At 41.2% G+C, this 15,707-nt stretch overlaps 2 protein-coding genes across 9 annotated transcripts in view; one reads left to right on the top strand and one right to left on the bottom strand.

Annotated features, from left to right (window-relative positions):
* ARHGAP36 (Rho GTPase activating protein 36) overlaps window positions 1–10,792 on the bottom strand; it is a gene marked incomplete at both ends in the record, with an annotated part of 162,971 nt that extends 152,179 nt beyond the window's left edge. Inside the window, one exon of the mRNA XM_082609170.1 lies at window positions 10,757–10,792. Coding sequence (XP_082465296.1) covers window positions 10,757–10,792 — 36 coding nt within the window. The remainder of the gene's footprint in view (window positions 1–10,756) is intronic.
* Window positions 10,793–12,080: 1,288 nt separating this feature from the next.
* Window positions 12,081–15,707, top strand: part of ENOX2 (ecto-NOX disulfide-thiol exchanger 2) — a 281,454-nt gene continuing 277,827 nt past the window's right edge. For 6 of the 8 annotated variants that reach the window (XM_082609141.1, XM_082609149.1, XM_082609140.1 and 3 more), the window contains exons 1-2: window positions 12,081–12,253; window positions 13,580–13,639. The gene's annotated coding sequence lies outside the window, so the exon portion shown is untranslated. The remainder of the gene's footprint in view (window positions 12,254–13,579; window positions 13,640–15,707) is intronic. The other 2 variants (XM_082609143.1, XM_082609153.1) reach the window with 1 other exon arrangement.

Below are 15,707 nucleotides of genomic sequence, written 5' to 3'. Positions count from 1 at the left end.
TGTGTCGACCATAGCACTGAAAAGTACATTGGATTGTTTCATTGAAATTTGCTAAGAGAGTAGAACTTAAATATTCTCAGTACAGAAAGAAAGAGAGGGAGGGAAAGAGAGAGAGGGAGGGAGGGAGGGAGGGAAGAAGGAAGGAAGGAAGGAAGGAAGGAAGGAAGGAAGGAAATATGTGAGGTGACTGATATGTTAACTCATATATCTAACCATCATGTTGTACACTTTAAATACCTTACAATTTTATGTCAGTTATACTTCAATAAAGCTGGAAAATAAAAAAAAAGTGGCTTAATTTTATTCTATTGGAGTTTGTAGATGTGTAGATTCATGTATTTCATCATATTAGGGAAGTTTTGGCCATTATTGCCTCTAATATTCTTTCTACCCCTTCCTCTCTTCTCTCCTAGGACTCCCATTGTGATTGTGTTGGTCTTGATGCTGTCCCATAGGTCCAGTAGGAGCTTACTCAGCCATATCGAAGGCAGAAATATAATTAATTCCTCTTGACCTCAGCATATAAACTTCCTAGGGGAATATGTGGATATCTGATATAATGTAGATAAGCCAAGTCATAAGCTGACTGTGGAAATGATGGAAAGTTGGCAGTAAACTTCATAGAAATACAGTTGGCAGGGCTGGTCCTTAGATATAGACAAAAATATGGAGGCCTACTTCAGCGACCATCAACCTTTTTTCCACTCTTACATTCGTCACATGCATAATACACCATCAGTAATTCTCATTTTATACTTAGTGATTCCCACGGACGGGGTGCCCTACAGCGCATCTACCTCATGGAGCTTATGGTATGCCCCCTTCTGTGCACTCTCAATCCCTCACAGGTTTAAATCACTGTAATGAATGGCACAGTGGAAGCCTCACATATTTCTACCACTAAATCCTTCCCGACATCAGCCTGCAGCAAAGTCCACAATGTCCATCAAAAGTCATTCTTGGAGGCTGAGGTATTCTGAGGCAGCACGATAAACCAGGAAAAACTTCAGCTGCGGGTTGGACATATTTAGGTTCTAATCTCACCTCTGCCAGTTATTAGCTGTGTGACTTTGAGAAAAATCACTTAACCTCTCTGAACGTATTTCCTCAACTGTAAAAGGGGGAAAATAATAATACGAACAACTCTGCAGAGTTGTGAGAATTAAATGAAATGAAGTTTATAAAGTCAAGGGGTGAAGGTGAGATGCAAATTTTACAAACTTAATAGAGGCCAAGTAGTGGCATGTGAGGAGCATAGCATGGTGTAAGGTAAAACTGGATTTGAAACCTGGCTCTGCGTTTACCAGCTGTGTGACCCTGTTAGTCTCTTAATTAGCTTAACTGGTTTCCTCATCTGTATAATGGTGATAAGAACACTTATCATAAAGGACAGTCATTAAGATTTAATGGGAGAATGTAAGTGAAAAAAACATGTGTGCATGCTTTCCACAGATATTTTTTGAGCATATGGGAGTATGATGGAGATCAGTGTAGTGTGGGGAAAGGTGGGGGAATACTTTAGAAAGAGTGCTCAGGAAAGCCCATTACTGGCACTGAGAAGGTGATGGAAGAACTTAGCAAATGGGAGTTTCCATCCTTTGCAAATTTTTAAAACTTGCACTACTTCCACCCAGACAACTTTTAAAAGGTTCTCTCCTTCAAAAAGCACATATCCACTTCCCTGGGGTACAGCTTCCTGTTGACCAGTTTCTTCCTTTCACCTCAGTCTCATGTGTTGCCCCTCCAAAGCATAAAACTCTGAGACAGCAAGGACACTGCTGGTCCTGATTCAGTAATCAGCCTCTTTCCATGTTTCCTTCCTTGAATCATGCCTGCTATTTTGTTTGTAGGAGTCCTCTTCTTTTTTTTAAACTTTTTAATGATAACTTTATTCAGATATAATTAACAAACCACTATCACTGACCACAGGCTGAAGAGCAGGTCTCTTAAGTCTGGTCAGAGACCAAGCTGCTAACACTGAATACAATTCCTGTGTTTAACCCTGGGCTCCAACCAAATACCTAACCTAAGACATAGCCTGAATCCCTAACTCTGGACTTGGAGACTTAACCCTAATTTCAGATTGAAACCTTAACCACAGTCCCAGATAGGGACCTCAATTCTATCCATAAACTGAGCCTCTTTCTGGCCATACTCCAAGGCCTTAACTCTGATTAAATTGAGTCCCTAGATCTAGTCACATACTCACTGGCTATGACTGGTCCAAGACTAAGTAGTGTAGTTATGACCAGTCCCAGAATGAGTCTCTAACCTTGATCTCCTATTAAACCCTAACTATGGCTACTGATAAGCCCTTAATTCATGATACAGAGATCCAACCTATGATCAGACATAGCCTCTAAACCTGTCCCAGGCTGAGTCTCAAGCTTGAGCTACAAACTGTGACCTAATTCTGGGATATACTTAATATCCTCCACTGACCACAAAATGAGTGCTCAGCATATGCACTGACCGAGCTCTAACCCTGACCACAAACTGAGGCTCTAACTCGGTCACAGCCTGAGATCTGATCTTGGAAACCTACCCAGCTACAATTTCCACCGACTTAGCACTAACCAGAAAATGACCCCAATATTGGCAACAGAATGACTACTAAACTTGGCCTCATACAGAAACAAAAACATGTACAGAGACTGAACTCTAAACTTGGCCAAACACTGTGCCTTAATCCTGGCCAAGAAGTGAAACCAAATCTTCTTCAAAGCTTGAGGATATAGTCCAACCACATCTTATGCCCTAATCCTGTTCACAGATAGAACCCTGAACACAGCCACAGCCTGAGACTTAACTCTTGTTCATAGCTCAAGTTCTAAACCTGGCCAGATACTGAGTTCATAAATCTGACCATGGAATAAGCCACTGAACCTGGGCCCCATCAATGGCCACTGATTTTGCCCCTAACTCTTATAGCCTCTAACTGCTTACACACTCAGTTTCCGGTCACAGACTGAATTCTTAACTCTCATCACAGACTGAGCCCATAATACTTAACCTCTAGCCTGAGTTTACACCCTGAAAATAAAACCTACGCTCCCAAAATGGCTAATGACTGATCCTGAATCTTTGGGGTAGACTGAACCTATCTCTGGCTAAATGCTAGCCCCAGACTGAATCCCAACTCTGACCACAGCTTTAACGTTAATCCTAGCCACAGACACAGCCAACACCAGAAACTGAACGGTTCACCAAAACTGGGCAAAGACTGAACCCAAACTTTGAATATGAATTAAGGACAAAACAAAACAAATACTTTTCTTAGTCTTTGCCGAAAACTTAACAAGAGATTAATTTCAACCCTGAGCACAGATACAACTCACCACGGCAAAGGGCGCACCATGGGAGCTCTATTGCTGGGTACATTCTGAGCACTGCCCTGGGACAAAGACTGTAAATCCTGCACATAATCTGAGACCCAAAGACTAAACCCTAAGTCTGGCTGAAGAATGATTCCTAACTCTACAAGTTTAAATCAAAACCCTCCTCATATTATTAGAACTAACAACAGGCTAAGATTGAGTACAAAACTTTGTCACAGACTGATTCTTAACCCCATAAACAAAGTTCACTATATTAGTGGCCACAAACTGAGTCCTAGTGCTAGCTTGAGATTGAGCAATCAGTCTGGCCACAATCCTAGCCCTCAACTGGGGAGAGATGTACCCATGACACTGGGCAGGGTAGGGGCGCTAAAAATTAGCACAGACTGAACTCTACTATTGATACCAGAATGCCTGCTACACTAGCCAGAGTCCAAGTCCCAAACTGACAACAGGACATGAACACTCTAAACTCAAACCCTGGCAACAGCCTTAGCACCAAACCCTGATTGCTGCCTGAGTCTCTAAATCTAAACACAAGCTGGATCCTATGTGTTGTCCATTCTCACACTAACTTTATTTGTAGACTGACATATAACATTGGCAGCCAACCTGAGAAACATGTTTACACCCTTAGCCCTAAAACCTTCTTCATAGTAAGTCTTAACCTGGCCATTGGTAATCCTCAAACTCTGGTAAGAGGTTAATCAGATACAAAAATCAGTTGCATTTCTATATATTAACAACAAACTATCTGAAAATTAAATTAAGAAAACATCTCATTTACAATAGCATCAAAGCAACAAAATACATAGGAATAAACTTAACCAAGGAGGTGAAAGACTTGTACACTGGAAACTATAAAATACTGATTAAAGAAATTAAAGCAGATGAATATAAATGGAAAGGCATCCCTCATTCAAGGACTGTAGACTTAATAGTGTCAAAATGCCCATACTACCCAAAGTGGTCTACAGAGCCAATGCAATACCTATCAAGATCCCAATGGCATTTTATTTTTATTTTTGGCTGCATTGGGTCTTCATTGCTGCGTGTGGGCTTTCTCTAGTTGCGGCGAGTGGGGGCTACTCTTCGTTGCGATGCACGGGCTTCTCACTGTGGTGGCTTCTCTTGTTGAGGAGCAAAGGCTCTAGGCACGCAGGCTTCTAGTTGCAGCATGCGGGCTCAGTAGTTGTGGCACGTGGGCTCTAGAGCATGCGGACTTCAGTAGTTGTGCTGCGTGGGCTCAGCAGTTGCGGCACGTGGGCTCTAGGGTGCACGGGCTTCAGTAGATGTGGTGCACCGGCTTAGTTGCTCCGTGGCATGTGGGATCTTCCTGGACCAGGGATCAAACCCGTGTCCCCTGCATTGGCAGGTGGATTCTTAACCACTGTGCCACCAGGGAAGTCCCCCAATGGCATTTTAAAGAAAAAACAATCATAAAATTCAATTGGAACTGAATAGACAGTTTTCCGAAGAAGACATACAAATGGCCAACAGGTATATGAAAAGATGCTCAAGGTCATTAATCATCAGGAAAATGCAAATCAAAACCACGAGATATCGCCTCTCACCTGTCAGAATTGCTATTATCAAAAAGAACACAAATAACAAGTGCTAGGAAGGATGTGGTGAAAAGGGAACCTTTGTGCACCATTGGTGGGAATGTAAATTAGTGCAGCCACTATGGAAAACAGTCTGAAGGTTCCTCAAAAAATTAAAAATGGAACTATCATACCATCCAGCAATTCCACTCCTGGGTATTTATCCAAAGAAAATGAAAAGACTAATTAAAAAATACACATGTGCCCCTATGTTCACTGCAGCATTATTTGCAATAGCCAAGATACGGAAGCAACCTAAGTGTTCATCGATAGGTGAATGTATATGTCCTACTGAGAAAAATAAAAAGCAAAAGACCAATGGAATCTAAAAAAAAAATAGGTGAATGTATAAAGAAGATGTGGTATATATTTATACAATGGAATATTACTCAGCCATAAAAGGGAACGAAATTTTGCCATTTGTCACAACATGGATGGACCTAGAGGGTATTATGCTAAGTGAAATAAGTCAGGTAGAGAGAGACAAATACTGTATGATTTACCATACATGTGGAATCTAAACAAACAAAACAAATGAATGAACATAACAAAACAGAAACAGAGTTATAGATACAGACAACAAACAGGTAGTTGTCAGAGGGGAAAGAGATGCGAGGAGGAAAGAAATAGGTGAGGGAGATTAAGAGGTACAAACTTCCAGTTACAAAATAAATGAGTCACAGATTTGAAATGCACAGTGTGGGGAATATAGTCAGTAACTATATAATATCTTCGTATGAGGACAGGTGGTAACTAGACTTCTCGTGGTGATCATTTTGAAATGTATAGAAATACAGAATTTGTGCTATATGTGCACCAGGAACTAACATAGCATTGTAGATCAATTATACTTCAAAAACAAACTCATAGAAAAAGAGATCTGATTTGTGGTTACCAAATGCAAGGGGTGGGGGGCGGCAGAAGGAATTGGATGAAGGTGGTCAAAAGGTACAAGCTATTAGTTATAAGATAAATAAGTACTAGGGATGCAATGTACAGCATGATCAATATAATTGACACTGCTGTATGCTATATATGAAAGGTGTTAAGACAGTAAATCCTCTCCCCTTTGGTAACCATAAGTTTGTTTTCTACATCTGTAAGTCTGTTTTTGTATATAGTTTTATTTGTATTATTTTTAGATTCCACATATAAGTGATATCAATGTGAGAGGGAGGGAGGGAGGAACAAATTAGGGGTATGGGATTAACAGATACAAACCGCTATATATAAAAGATAAGCAATAAGGATTTACTGTATAGCACAAGGAATTATATTTGCTAACTTGTAATAACCTATAATGCAGTATAATCTGAAAAAAATAACTGAATCACTTTGCTCTATACCTGAAACGAACACAATATTGTAAATCAAGTATACTCCAAGAAAGAAAGGAAGGAAGAAAGAAAAAGAAAATTACTTGTTTGCTTTAAGCAAGAGAGAGAGAGAGAGGAAGAAAAAGAGTACATCCTAATAGTTCTCCTCACAAGGAAAAAAAAATTTGTTTTCTATTTCTTTAATTTTGTATCTGTATGAGATGATGGATGTTCACTAAACTTATTGTGGTCATCATTTCATGATGTATTTGAGTCAAATCATGATGTTATACACCTTAAGCTTATACACTGCTGTATGTCAATTATATCTCAATAAAACTGGAAAGAAAAAAAATCAGTTAAAAAAAAGTGTCAGTGAGGATGTGGAGAAATTGGAGCTCTTATACACTGTTGGTGGAAATAGAGAATGGTGCAGTCACTATGGAAAAATGTATGGAGCTTTCACCAAAAATTAAAAATAGGCATATCATTGACATATATATAGATATATATATATGTGATATATTTATATTTATATACATAAAATATTATTCAGCCTTAAAAAGAAGGAAATCCTACCATTTGTGACAACATAGATAAACATAGAAGACATTATGCTAAGTGAAAAAGCCAAACACAGGTGGACAAATATTCATAATTCCACTTATATGAGGAAACTAAAATAGTCAAACTCATACAAGCAGAGAAAAGAATGGTGGTTGCCAGGGGCTGGGAAGAGGAGGAAATGGGGAGTTATTGCTCAGTGAGTATAAAGTTTTAGTTTTACAAGATGAATAAGTTCTAGACTTACAACATAGTGCCTATCATTAAAAATACAGTACTGTGCACTTTAAAATATGTTAAGAGGATAGATTTCATGTTAAATGTTCTTACCACACACACACACACACACACACAGAAAATCCACAAAAGAACAGAAGGAAACTTTTGGAGGTGATGTATATGTTCAGTGCCTTGATTATGGTGATAGTGTCATGGGTATATGCATATGTCCAAACTCACCAAAATGTATATATTAAATATGTGGAATTTTTTGTATATCAATTATGTATAAATAAAGCTTTTTCAAAAGAAGTAGAAGGAACATTGGTCATGACTTCTGTCCCTTTACTCAGGAAAATAAATTTTTCCATAAGTCAAAGCATATTTCTTTTTGTGCCTCATTGATGAAAAAGCACCTGAGAAAAGTAGTGTTAGTTTCTTTTGTGTGTGTGTGTTAGCTTTTAGAGTCTATATTTTGAGGAAGGTAAGGAAAAGGGGTACTTTAAAGGTTTTGGGTTAACCAATCAACAGAACTTGCCACAGCAGGAGCTCAATAAAGTTAATATCATTATTAAAGAACTTATCTAAGAATGTTTGACAAATTCATCTCCTAACACACAACCCAGCTACTAATAATGATAAGCTTCTTTCAAGTGTCTAAATAAACAAAAATAAGTGTATTGTGTATGGAACAATACTGGAATTATATAAACCAGAATGTTAATAGAAAATCAAAAGCTTAATCAGATAGCACCAACACCAGCACTCACTGAACAGAAACTCTACACAAAGTCAAAATGGGACAACTACCAGCAGAATCAACTGTGACACAGGCCAAGATGAAATGTTAACACAGGTCGCTGACTGAACCAGGCTCTGGATACAGAACGAGGTACAACACTGGCCACTGTGACTTAGCTCCACAGACCATTCCAATATGGGCAAAGACAGAACCCTGACACTGGCTAAAGAGAAACCACAGCTTGGAAGTACTTTGGGCAAATATGCATCCCAAATTCTGCTCATATTCATAGTTAAAATCCTGGCCACAAACTATACTCTAACATTGTCCATAGATGAAATGCTAACTTTGGTCTGAGACAAAACTAGGGCATATGATAGGTAATATCCTAACATGGCAACAAACTGAATATTAAACTTAGACACTGACTGTGCATTAACAATGGCCACAGACTGAGCCCTAACACTGGACAAAAAATAAACTCTAACCATGAACAATAATTGAAACTTTACCTGATGAAAGACTGAACATAAATCCTGTTCAAATTCTTATTTAGCCTTTCCCCAGGCAACACAATCAGCATGAACTGTAAACCCCGACAGAGCTATGATATTGGCCTTTACTGATTCCCAAACCTAGAAATGAAAGTGATTCCAACACTGACCAAAAACTAAAGTCAAACCTTGAGCTGAGCCCTAACCCTGGATGTGGTCTAAGGCTGGTCCACAGACTGAGCCTCAACACTGACCTTAGAATACGTCCTCTCTTATATAAACTAAATCCTAATACTGGCTAAAATTTGAACCCAAATCTTGTACACTGACTTCACAATGAGTATAACCCAGGCTACACTGGACTAAAGGCAGCTTCAGAATGAGCTTTCACGCTGGTCAGAAATATGCTCTGATCTTTGTCACAGAGAGAACCATGGCTATAACACTGGGGCCTAACACTGATAACAGGCTGGACCTAAACTTGGTTCCATAGTCCTCTAACCATGGATCCACACTGACTTGTAAAGATAGCAACAGATCGACTAAGCCTTCATCTAAGTCGAAGGCTGAAGCCAAACACATTCCACATTATAAACCTGAACTCTGCCCATGACTTCAGCTGTACACTGGCTCTTCAGCCTTAACCTTGGCCTACCAATTGATCTATAAATCCAGCCAGACTGATTTACGCTGGGTCTCTATTTCACAAATTCATCTTATACTCAAGCATTTTTTCCTGGATGTATTTTCAAGCATACTTTCTACCACTAATACATCAAGCGTCTCACCTTTGTATGTGTAAATACACATACACACACATTCCAATAAGCCTTGTAGAAATATTAAGTGTCACTGCTATGTATTTTTTTTCTTTTTCTTTTTTTTTCTTTTGGCCACACTGCACGGCTTGTGGGATCTTATTTCCCCAACCAGGGATCGAACCTGGGGTCCCAGCAGCAAAAGCACAGAAGCACGGAGTCCTAACTACTGGACTGCCAGGGGATTCCACTGCTATGTATTTTAATTATTAATTATTTATTGATAGTTTCCCCCATTAGAATATAAGCTCCAAAGGAAAGGGATATGGTCTGGGCTTTGTTTTTTTTTCCCAACTCCTCTATTCCCAACCTCTAGAATTGTGCCTGGAATGTTGTAGGTACTCAACAAATATTTGTTGAATGGATGAATGAGTAGTTCCTTGTTACTCTTCTGTCCTCTTATTTGACCTCTTTGCACAATATTCCAGTGATTCTACTTTGTTTTCTGTTGCTTCATCTATCAGGCCATTCCTTCTCAGCTTCCTTTGAAGGCATGTTTTCCTCTACCTACTACTTGAATATGGTTATTTTCTAGGGTTCCATACTGAATCTTTGTCCTTCTAAAATTTACTATTCTAAACACTCTCTACATGAAATTTAGTTCATATTTACTTATTTAATTACTATTTATTCTTTTTTTTTTTTTTTCTTTTTGCGGTATGCGGGCCTCTCACTGTTGTGGCCTCTCCCGTTGCGGAGCACAGGCTCCGGACGCGCAGGCCCAGCGGCCATGGCTCACGGCCCCAGCCGCTCCGCGGCATATGGGATCCTCCCAGACCGGGGCACGAACCCGTATCCCCTGCATCGGCAGGCGGACTCTCAACCACTGCGCCACCAGGGAGGCCCTAATTACTATTTATTATTGATGTCTCCCAAATGTTTAGTTCTAACCCAGACCTCTCTCCTGTGATTCAGACCTACATTTCCTTACAGCCTACGAGGCATCTCCACACAAATGTTACACAGATTCCTCAAATTTTTAAATGTCCCAAACTGAATCCCTCCTATCCCTCACAAAACTTGCTACTCTTTCTGGGTTCCCCATCTCAGTGAATGGTACTACCATTCACTCTTCCACATCAGAACTTGGGAGTCACAATGGATGCCTTCCTTTCCCTCCCTTTTCATACCCAAATTGTCATCAAATCCAACTGATCATACCATTTCCTTGCTTAAAATCCTTTGATGGTTCTTTACTGCTTTCAGGTTATATTTTGAACTCATTGGAATGGGCCCCTATTCCTGCCCCATCTAGTTCCTGCAGTATGGAAGTTTTTTTGTTTGTTTGTTTCCTGCACTCTCTCACATCCTTATTTCTCTGTATGGAATATGATTAACCTCCCTGCCCCAAAGATGACAAATATCTTACTGGTTCTCCAAGGTTCATCATTCAAGCATTTCTTTCTCCAGAAGTGGAATGAGTTCTTCCTCTTTTATGGTCCTACAGAACCCTGTATAGAACTTTTTAGAACACTTTGTACATTGTATAGTCTATCTCCCTTCTTAGATTGTGAGCTGCTTCAGAGGAAGGACTATTTTCCAATTCTGTAGCAATTGTGATTAGTCCAGGGCCTTGCACAAAGCAATTGGCTGAATAAATTATTGTATCTATTAAATCATCTTCTTCCTTCATGTCACGTGTTAAAATTTTAGGCAATTACCTTAGCAAAATGCAATTCCTCTTTCTTTCCCTTCATTCCACTTGGAGGTCAAAAAGTTGTCCTTAACAGTAAAACTGTAGTAACCCAATTGTAACGATCCATTCAGCTATAAGGATTCATCTCTAACAAAGAAAAGAAAAGTCAAAAGTCAGGAGTGAAATTAGCCCTAATAAACAACCATTTTCTTCAACTTTTTAATCACTTGAAAGTGTTTAGGTGTCCCACATATTCCTTTATCCACATCTTTAAACATACGTTTTACTAAAAAGATAGTTTCTTAAAGAAATATACAGTTATTTCTTATTATTCAAGTTGTATATCTGTCCTAAACTGCTACATTACACCAATGATCGTGGCCACTGTTCATAGCATGGCTTCATTATAGGTTAAACAGGTTTCTTCTGGCTGGCTTCAATCACATTTCTATGCCTACTGTGACACCATTTCAAAGTAAAAAATATGATTCCCAATTAGAAACAAAGTATACATTTTCCAGAAACTTTAAAGTGATTCTAATGCACATGGTTCACACAGAACACACTTTGACAATTTTAAAGATCCAGTCAATATTCTAAGCTTATCAGAGCATAAATAACACTTTTTAAAAGCTACTGAATCAAAACTCAATGAGAATTTCAAATCACGATATAAAGTGTTTGCCCCCCAGGGCTTCCCTGGTGGCACAGTGGTCGAGAGTCCACCTGCCGATGCAGGGGACACGGGTTCGTGCCCCGGTCCGGGAAGATCCCACATGCCACGGAGCGGCTGGGCCCGTGAGCCATGGCCGCTGAGCCTGCGCGTCCGGAGCCTGTGCTCCGCAACGGGAGAGGCCACAACAGTGAGGGGCCTGTGTACCGCAAAAAATAAATAAATAAAAAAAGTAAAGTGTTTGCCCCCCCAAGAGCAAGTAGTTTAACCAACAGTAAAATCAATCTAGAACCTTCATCTGTCCCCACAAGCACAACCTCATACCCCAAGAAGGGAGATTCTCTAAGACAGCAGACTCCAAACTACAACATCCAGAATACCCTCCTCGAGCCGAAACTGGGGACAATAGGAAATGCGGGAGGGGGCTGGCGGGAAAGGAATTGTGGGTATATAAAAAGAAGTGTCTTGACTCCATCTCCCACAATCCCATGTCTTCACTTGAGCCTCTCCGCCAATGTCAATATTGAATTCCACCCTCCTCCCTCCCCCCACCAGGAAGAACAACCTCCAGAGACTTCAAACTACATTTCCCATGAGGGTAAGGGCACAGGCCTCCGGCTTCCTTGGTGACCAGTAGCCAATAGAGACGCAGCTGCGCCCGTGCGGTGCGTGAGTGTCTAGCCTGGGCCTGGGCGCCGGGCCTAAGCCGGCAGCGCCAGGAGGGGAGTTCAGAAGAGTGTCGCCCGCAATGGGGCGCCGCGAGGGCGTCGCCCGCCCGGAAGCTGCCGCGCCGACCCGATTTTCCGCGGTTCTATAAGGAGTTGAGCTTCGGTAGCCGGGGAGCTGGAGGTCAGAGAGAAAGAAAGCCTGAGCGGCTGAGGCTGGGGACTGTGGGACTGAGGGGGCCTAGGGAGGAGGGTGCTTCCAGGGCCGCGGGCCTCAGCCCTGACTCCGCCCAGCTCCGCCTCCGCGGGGGAGGGGGTGTCGGGCCCGCGAGTCGGGGTGGGCTTCTGAGCTCAGCGCGCCCGTTTCCCTGGAGACTCGGGAGCGTGCCCTCTTTTGTCTTTTCCCTCAAATCTGCCCGCTGTCTTTTTCCTCCACAACGGCATCGCGTATCCCCCACCCCGGCCTTGTGCCTCCTCAGACATCTGAAGTTAGGATTCTCCACCAGGGTCTTCTCTGGGCGGCGTCTGGACTCTCCTTACTGCTTGCAGGAGTTGGGCGTTCTCTTTTTCCTCATTCTTTCAATTTGCACTTAGGTTTGGACACACACCCTCCCAATGCACACACACCCCTTTTCCTCAGGGGCCATGGAAATTCCTTGCCACGCCCCGGGCGTGACTTTTTGTCAACTTTTCACTTCCCGCCCCTTTGATGGTGAGATCCGGATCGTCGCCATCTCTTTATTGGCCCCTCCAGCCGCTTGCCCCTTCCCTGACCAGGTCTTTGGAGCGGAAAGGGTTTCCCCTCAATTTCCAGAAAAGATGGGGAGCAGAAGAGGGAAGGAATCTCGCTTTTGAGAAATACGTGTTTAAGGTTCAGTGCAGTGTTCTGATGAAAATAAAAGGCAAGTTAGACCTATAGTAAAAACCGAGCGCTCTAGGGCTTTCCAGCAAGCATTGATGTTGACAAATATTTAAGGGGCACACCAACTACGGAATAAAGTAGACTGCGCAAAACGAGACTGTATTATTTTATTATTACAAACGCGTGCGAAAAGTGCTTAGGAGTTAGTGGAAGGGGATACCGATGAGGTTGGGGGGGTTGGTCTATGGAAAGTCAAGCTTAACCCTGGAAGTGCTGAAGGCTTGAAACTCTCATCTACCTTCCAGATCAATCCTGGTCGGCTTTGGGGAGGAGATGAATTTTAATTTGGGTTTCAAAAGAGTAAAGTGGACTTGAAATGGGCAAAGAGGAGGGAGAAACTGCTTCCTCATACTGGGGTTGGAACTGGAGAAGGGTAGATAGAAGAGGGAGCACTTGTATAACAGGTGGGCTTCCCTGACTGGAGTAAAACGTGTCAGCAGGGATAGATTGGGGAAGAAATAGTGTTGAAAAGCTTGGGATCATAGTAATAGGACACTTTAAAGCATCCACATAGTTTGGATATTATTCTGTATCATAAAATTAAGAACAAAAAATTAAGATTGGGTGATTTTTGTTTTTTCATCCTAGGGGAACCTGATTTGAGATCAATTCTTGGAGAACACAAAGAAGTGTGGTGGTATGTTCCAGGTGTGAGTTTAATTTAAACCCAAGAAGAGCTTTGTCTTATAGACTGTTTTGTTTGTGGCTATTCTTAGCTACACTCTATAGTTGTTACTTTTAAAGCCTAGTGATATAAATTGATTTTCTTAAGAAATGCATTTGCTGTCCTTGTGCATCCTATTACCTGAATTGTAGTCATTTCATTGGGCAACAATAATGATTGCTATTTATTGAGCCCATAAATGTTTTGGCGCTATCATAAGCACTTTGTCGCATTATCTTAAGAGTCTTATGAAGCAGGTACTAGTCTTCCCTTTTTTCTGGAAGAGGGAACTAAAACGTCAAGAAGTTAAACAACCTACCTAAAGTCACATAGATTGTAGGGAGAGTTGAGTTGGGATTTGGGTGTACAGATTTCTGACTCCAGAGCCCATGCTCTGTCCACCGTGGTTTGCTGGTCCTGCTGTTCACTTTTGTTCTTAACTTTCCATTTGTGGTAAGGAGAGATTATTGTGAGATATAGTTGACCATCTTGGCAAAAACACAAATGATTCGCTTTTAGTTTCTATGTCAGTATGTGTCTGCTGTAAAGTAGCTGCCAAAAGCAAATTAGCTTAACTGTTATCGCAGCCGTAGCAAATTGTGTCCGCCAAAACTGTAGTCAGTATTACTATCTTTGAATTAGATGATTCTCTTTATAAAAACATGTCATGCCTCTAAGCTATTTGGACCTTGACAGTACTTTAGGTTTTATTTTATCTTAGACTTTAAGTGACCTTCTGGGGCACTCGGTCTCCTCCATGACCTTTGCCCCACATGAAGTGTTGGGGATGCAACAGAGCACGAGGTGTGAGCTTTCTCTAGGTCTAGTTGGAGAGATAGATGCCCATCAGTCTGAGATAATGTAGTATGTAGTATAACAGGGACAGGTTCAAAGTGCTATGGGAGGATGAAGGAAGGAGCGACTAAATGTAAGGGAGAGTCAGGAAGAAGGCTTCTGTAAGGAGGTGACATGACAGATAGGTCTTGAAGGATAATGAGTATGCCAGGCAGAGAAGAGTGGAGGGGAGGCATTTAAGATAGAGGGAGCAATCTGTGAAAGACATGGGATTTTTACAAGAGCAAGGCATGTCCATTCAATGTTGAGGAATTCAGCATGGTTGGGGTGCAGATTGTTTGGGAAAATGAAGGTGTAATTGCAGAAGAGGTCAGGGCTGATTTGTGAAGAACTTTGAACACAATGATAAGAAGTTTGGATGTGCTCACATAGGCCAGTGTTTTTCAAAATGTATAGGGCATCTACCATAGTAGTTATGCTGTATTCCCACAAACGTTTACAATTTTATAAATTATATATTCTAATGTAGCTTATAAAAAAACTGAATTACATCATCAAATCTAAGGTCACTTAGGAAAAGGTTTAGTGAAAATAGAAAGTAACCGGTTTTCAGTTGATTTAAAGAGGAATATTAAGTAAATAATAGTACACATGGTGTGTGAATATGGGAAAATCAGCAAGTAATACTCAAATGACTGAAACTTGGAAAATACTGGTTGTTGGCAACAAAAAAAAAAACATTAAACTGTTTTATATGAGGAGTGCCATGATCAGATTTTCACTTTAGGATGCACTGGAAGGGGATGATACCAGTTAGGAGGCTGGTACTCTGCTCCAGAGAGAGTTGGTGAGGACCCGAGGGAGCAACATATGAGAGGAGGGAACAGAGTCGAGAGACATTTAGGGGGTAGTATTTGTAGGACTTGGTAGACTTTTTTTTTAACATCTTTGTTGGAGTATAATTACTTTACAATGTTGTGTTAGTTTCTGCTATATAACAAAGTGAATCAGCTATATGCATACATATATCCCCACATCCCCTCCCTGTTTCGTCTCCCTCCCACCCTCCCTATCCCACCCCTCTAGGTGGTCACAAAGCACCCAGCTGATCTCCCTGTGCTATGCGGCTACTTCCCACTAGCTATCTGTTTTACGTTTGGTAGTGTATATATGTCCATGCCACTCTCCCACTTTGTCCCAGCTTACCCTTCTCCCTCCCCATGTCCTCAAGTCCATTCTCTATGTCTGCGTCTTTGG

Source organism: Mesoplodon mirus, assembly GCF_964341445.2.
Source record: "Mesoplodon mirus genome assembly, chromosome: X".
Taxonomy (NCBI): domain Eukaryota; kingdom Metazoa; phylum Chordata; class Mammalia; order Artiodactyla; family Ziphiidae; genus Mesoplodon; species Mesoplodon mirus.
This window is presented reverse-complemented; position numbering and strand designations above follow the sequence as displayed.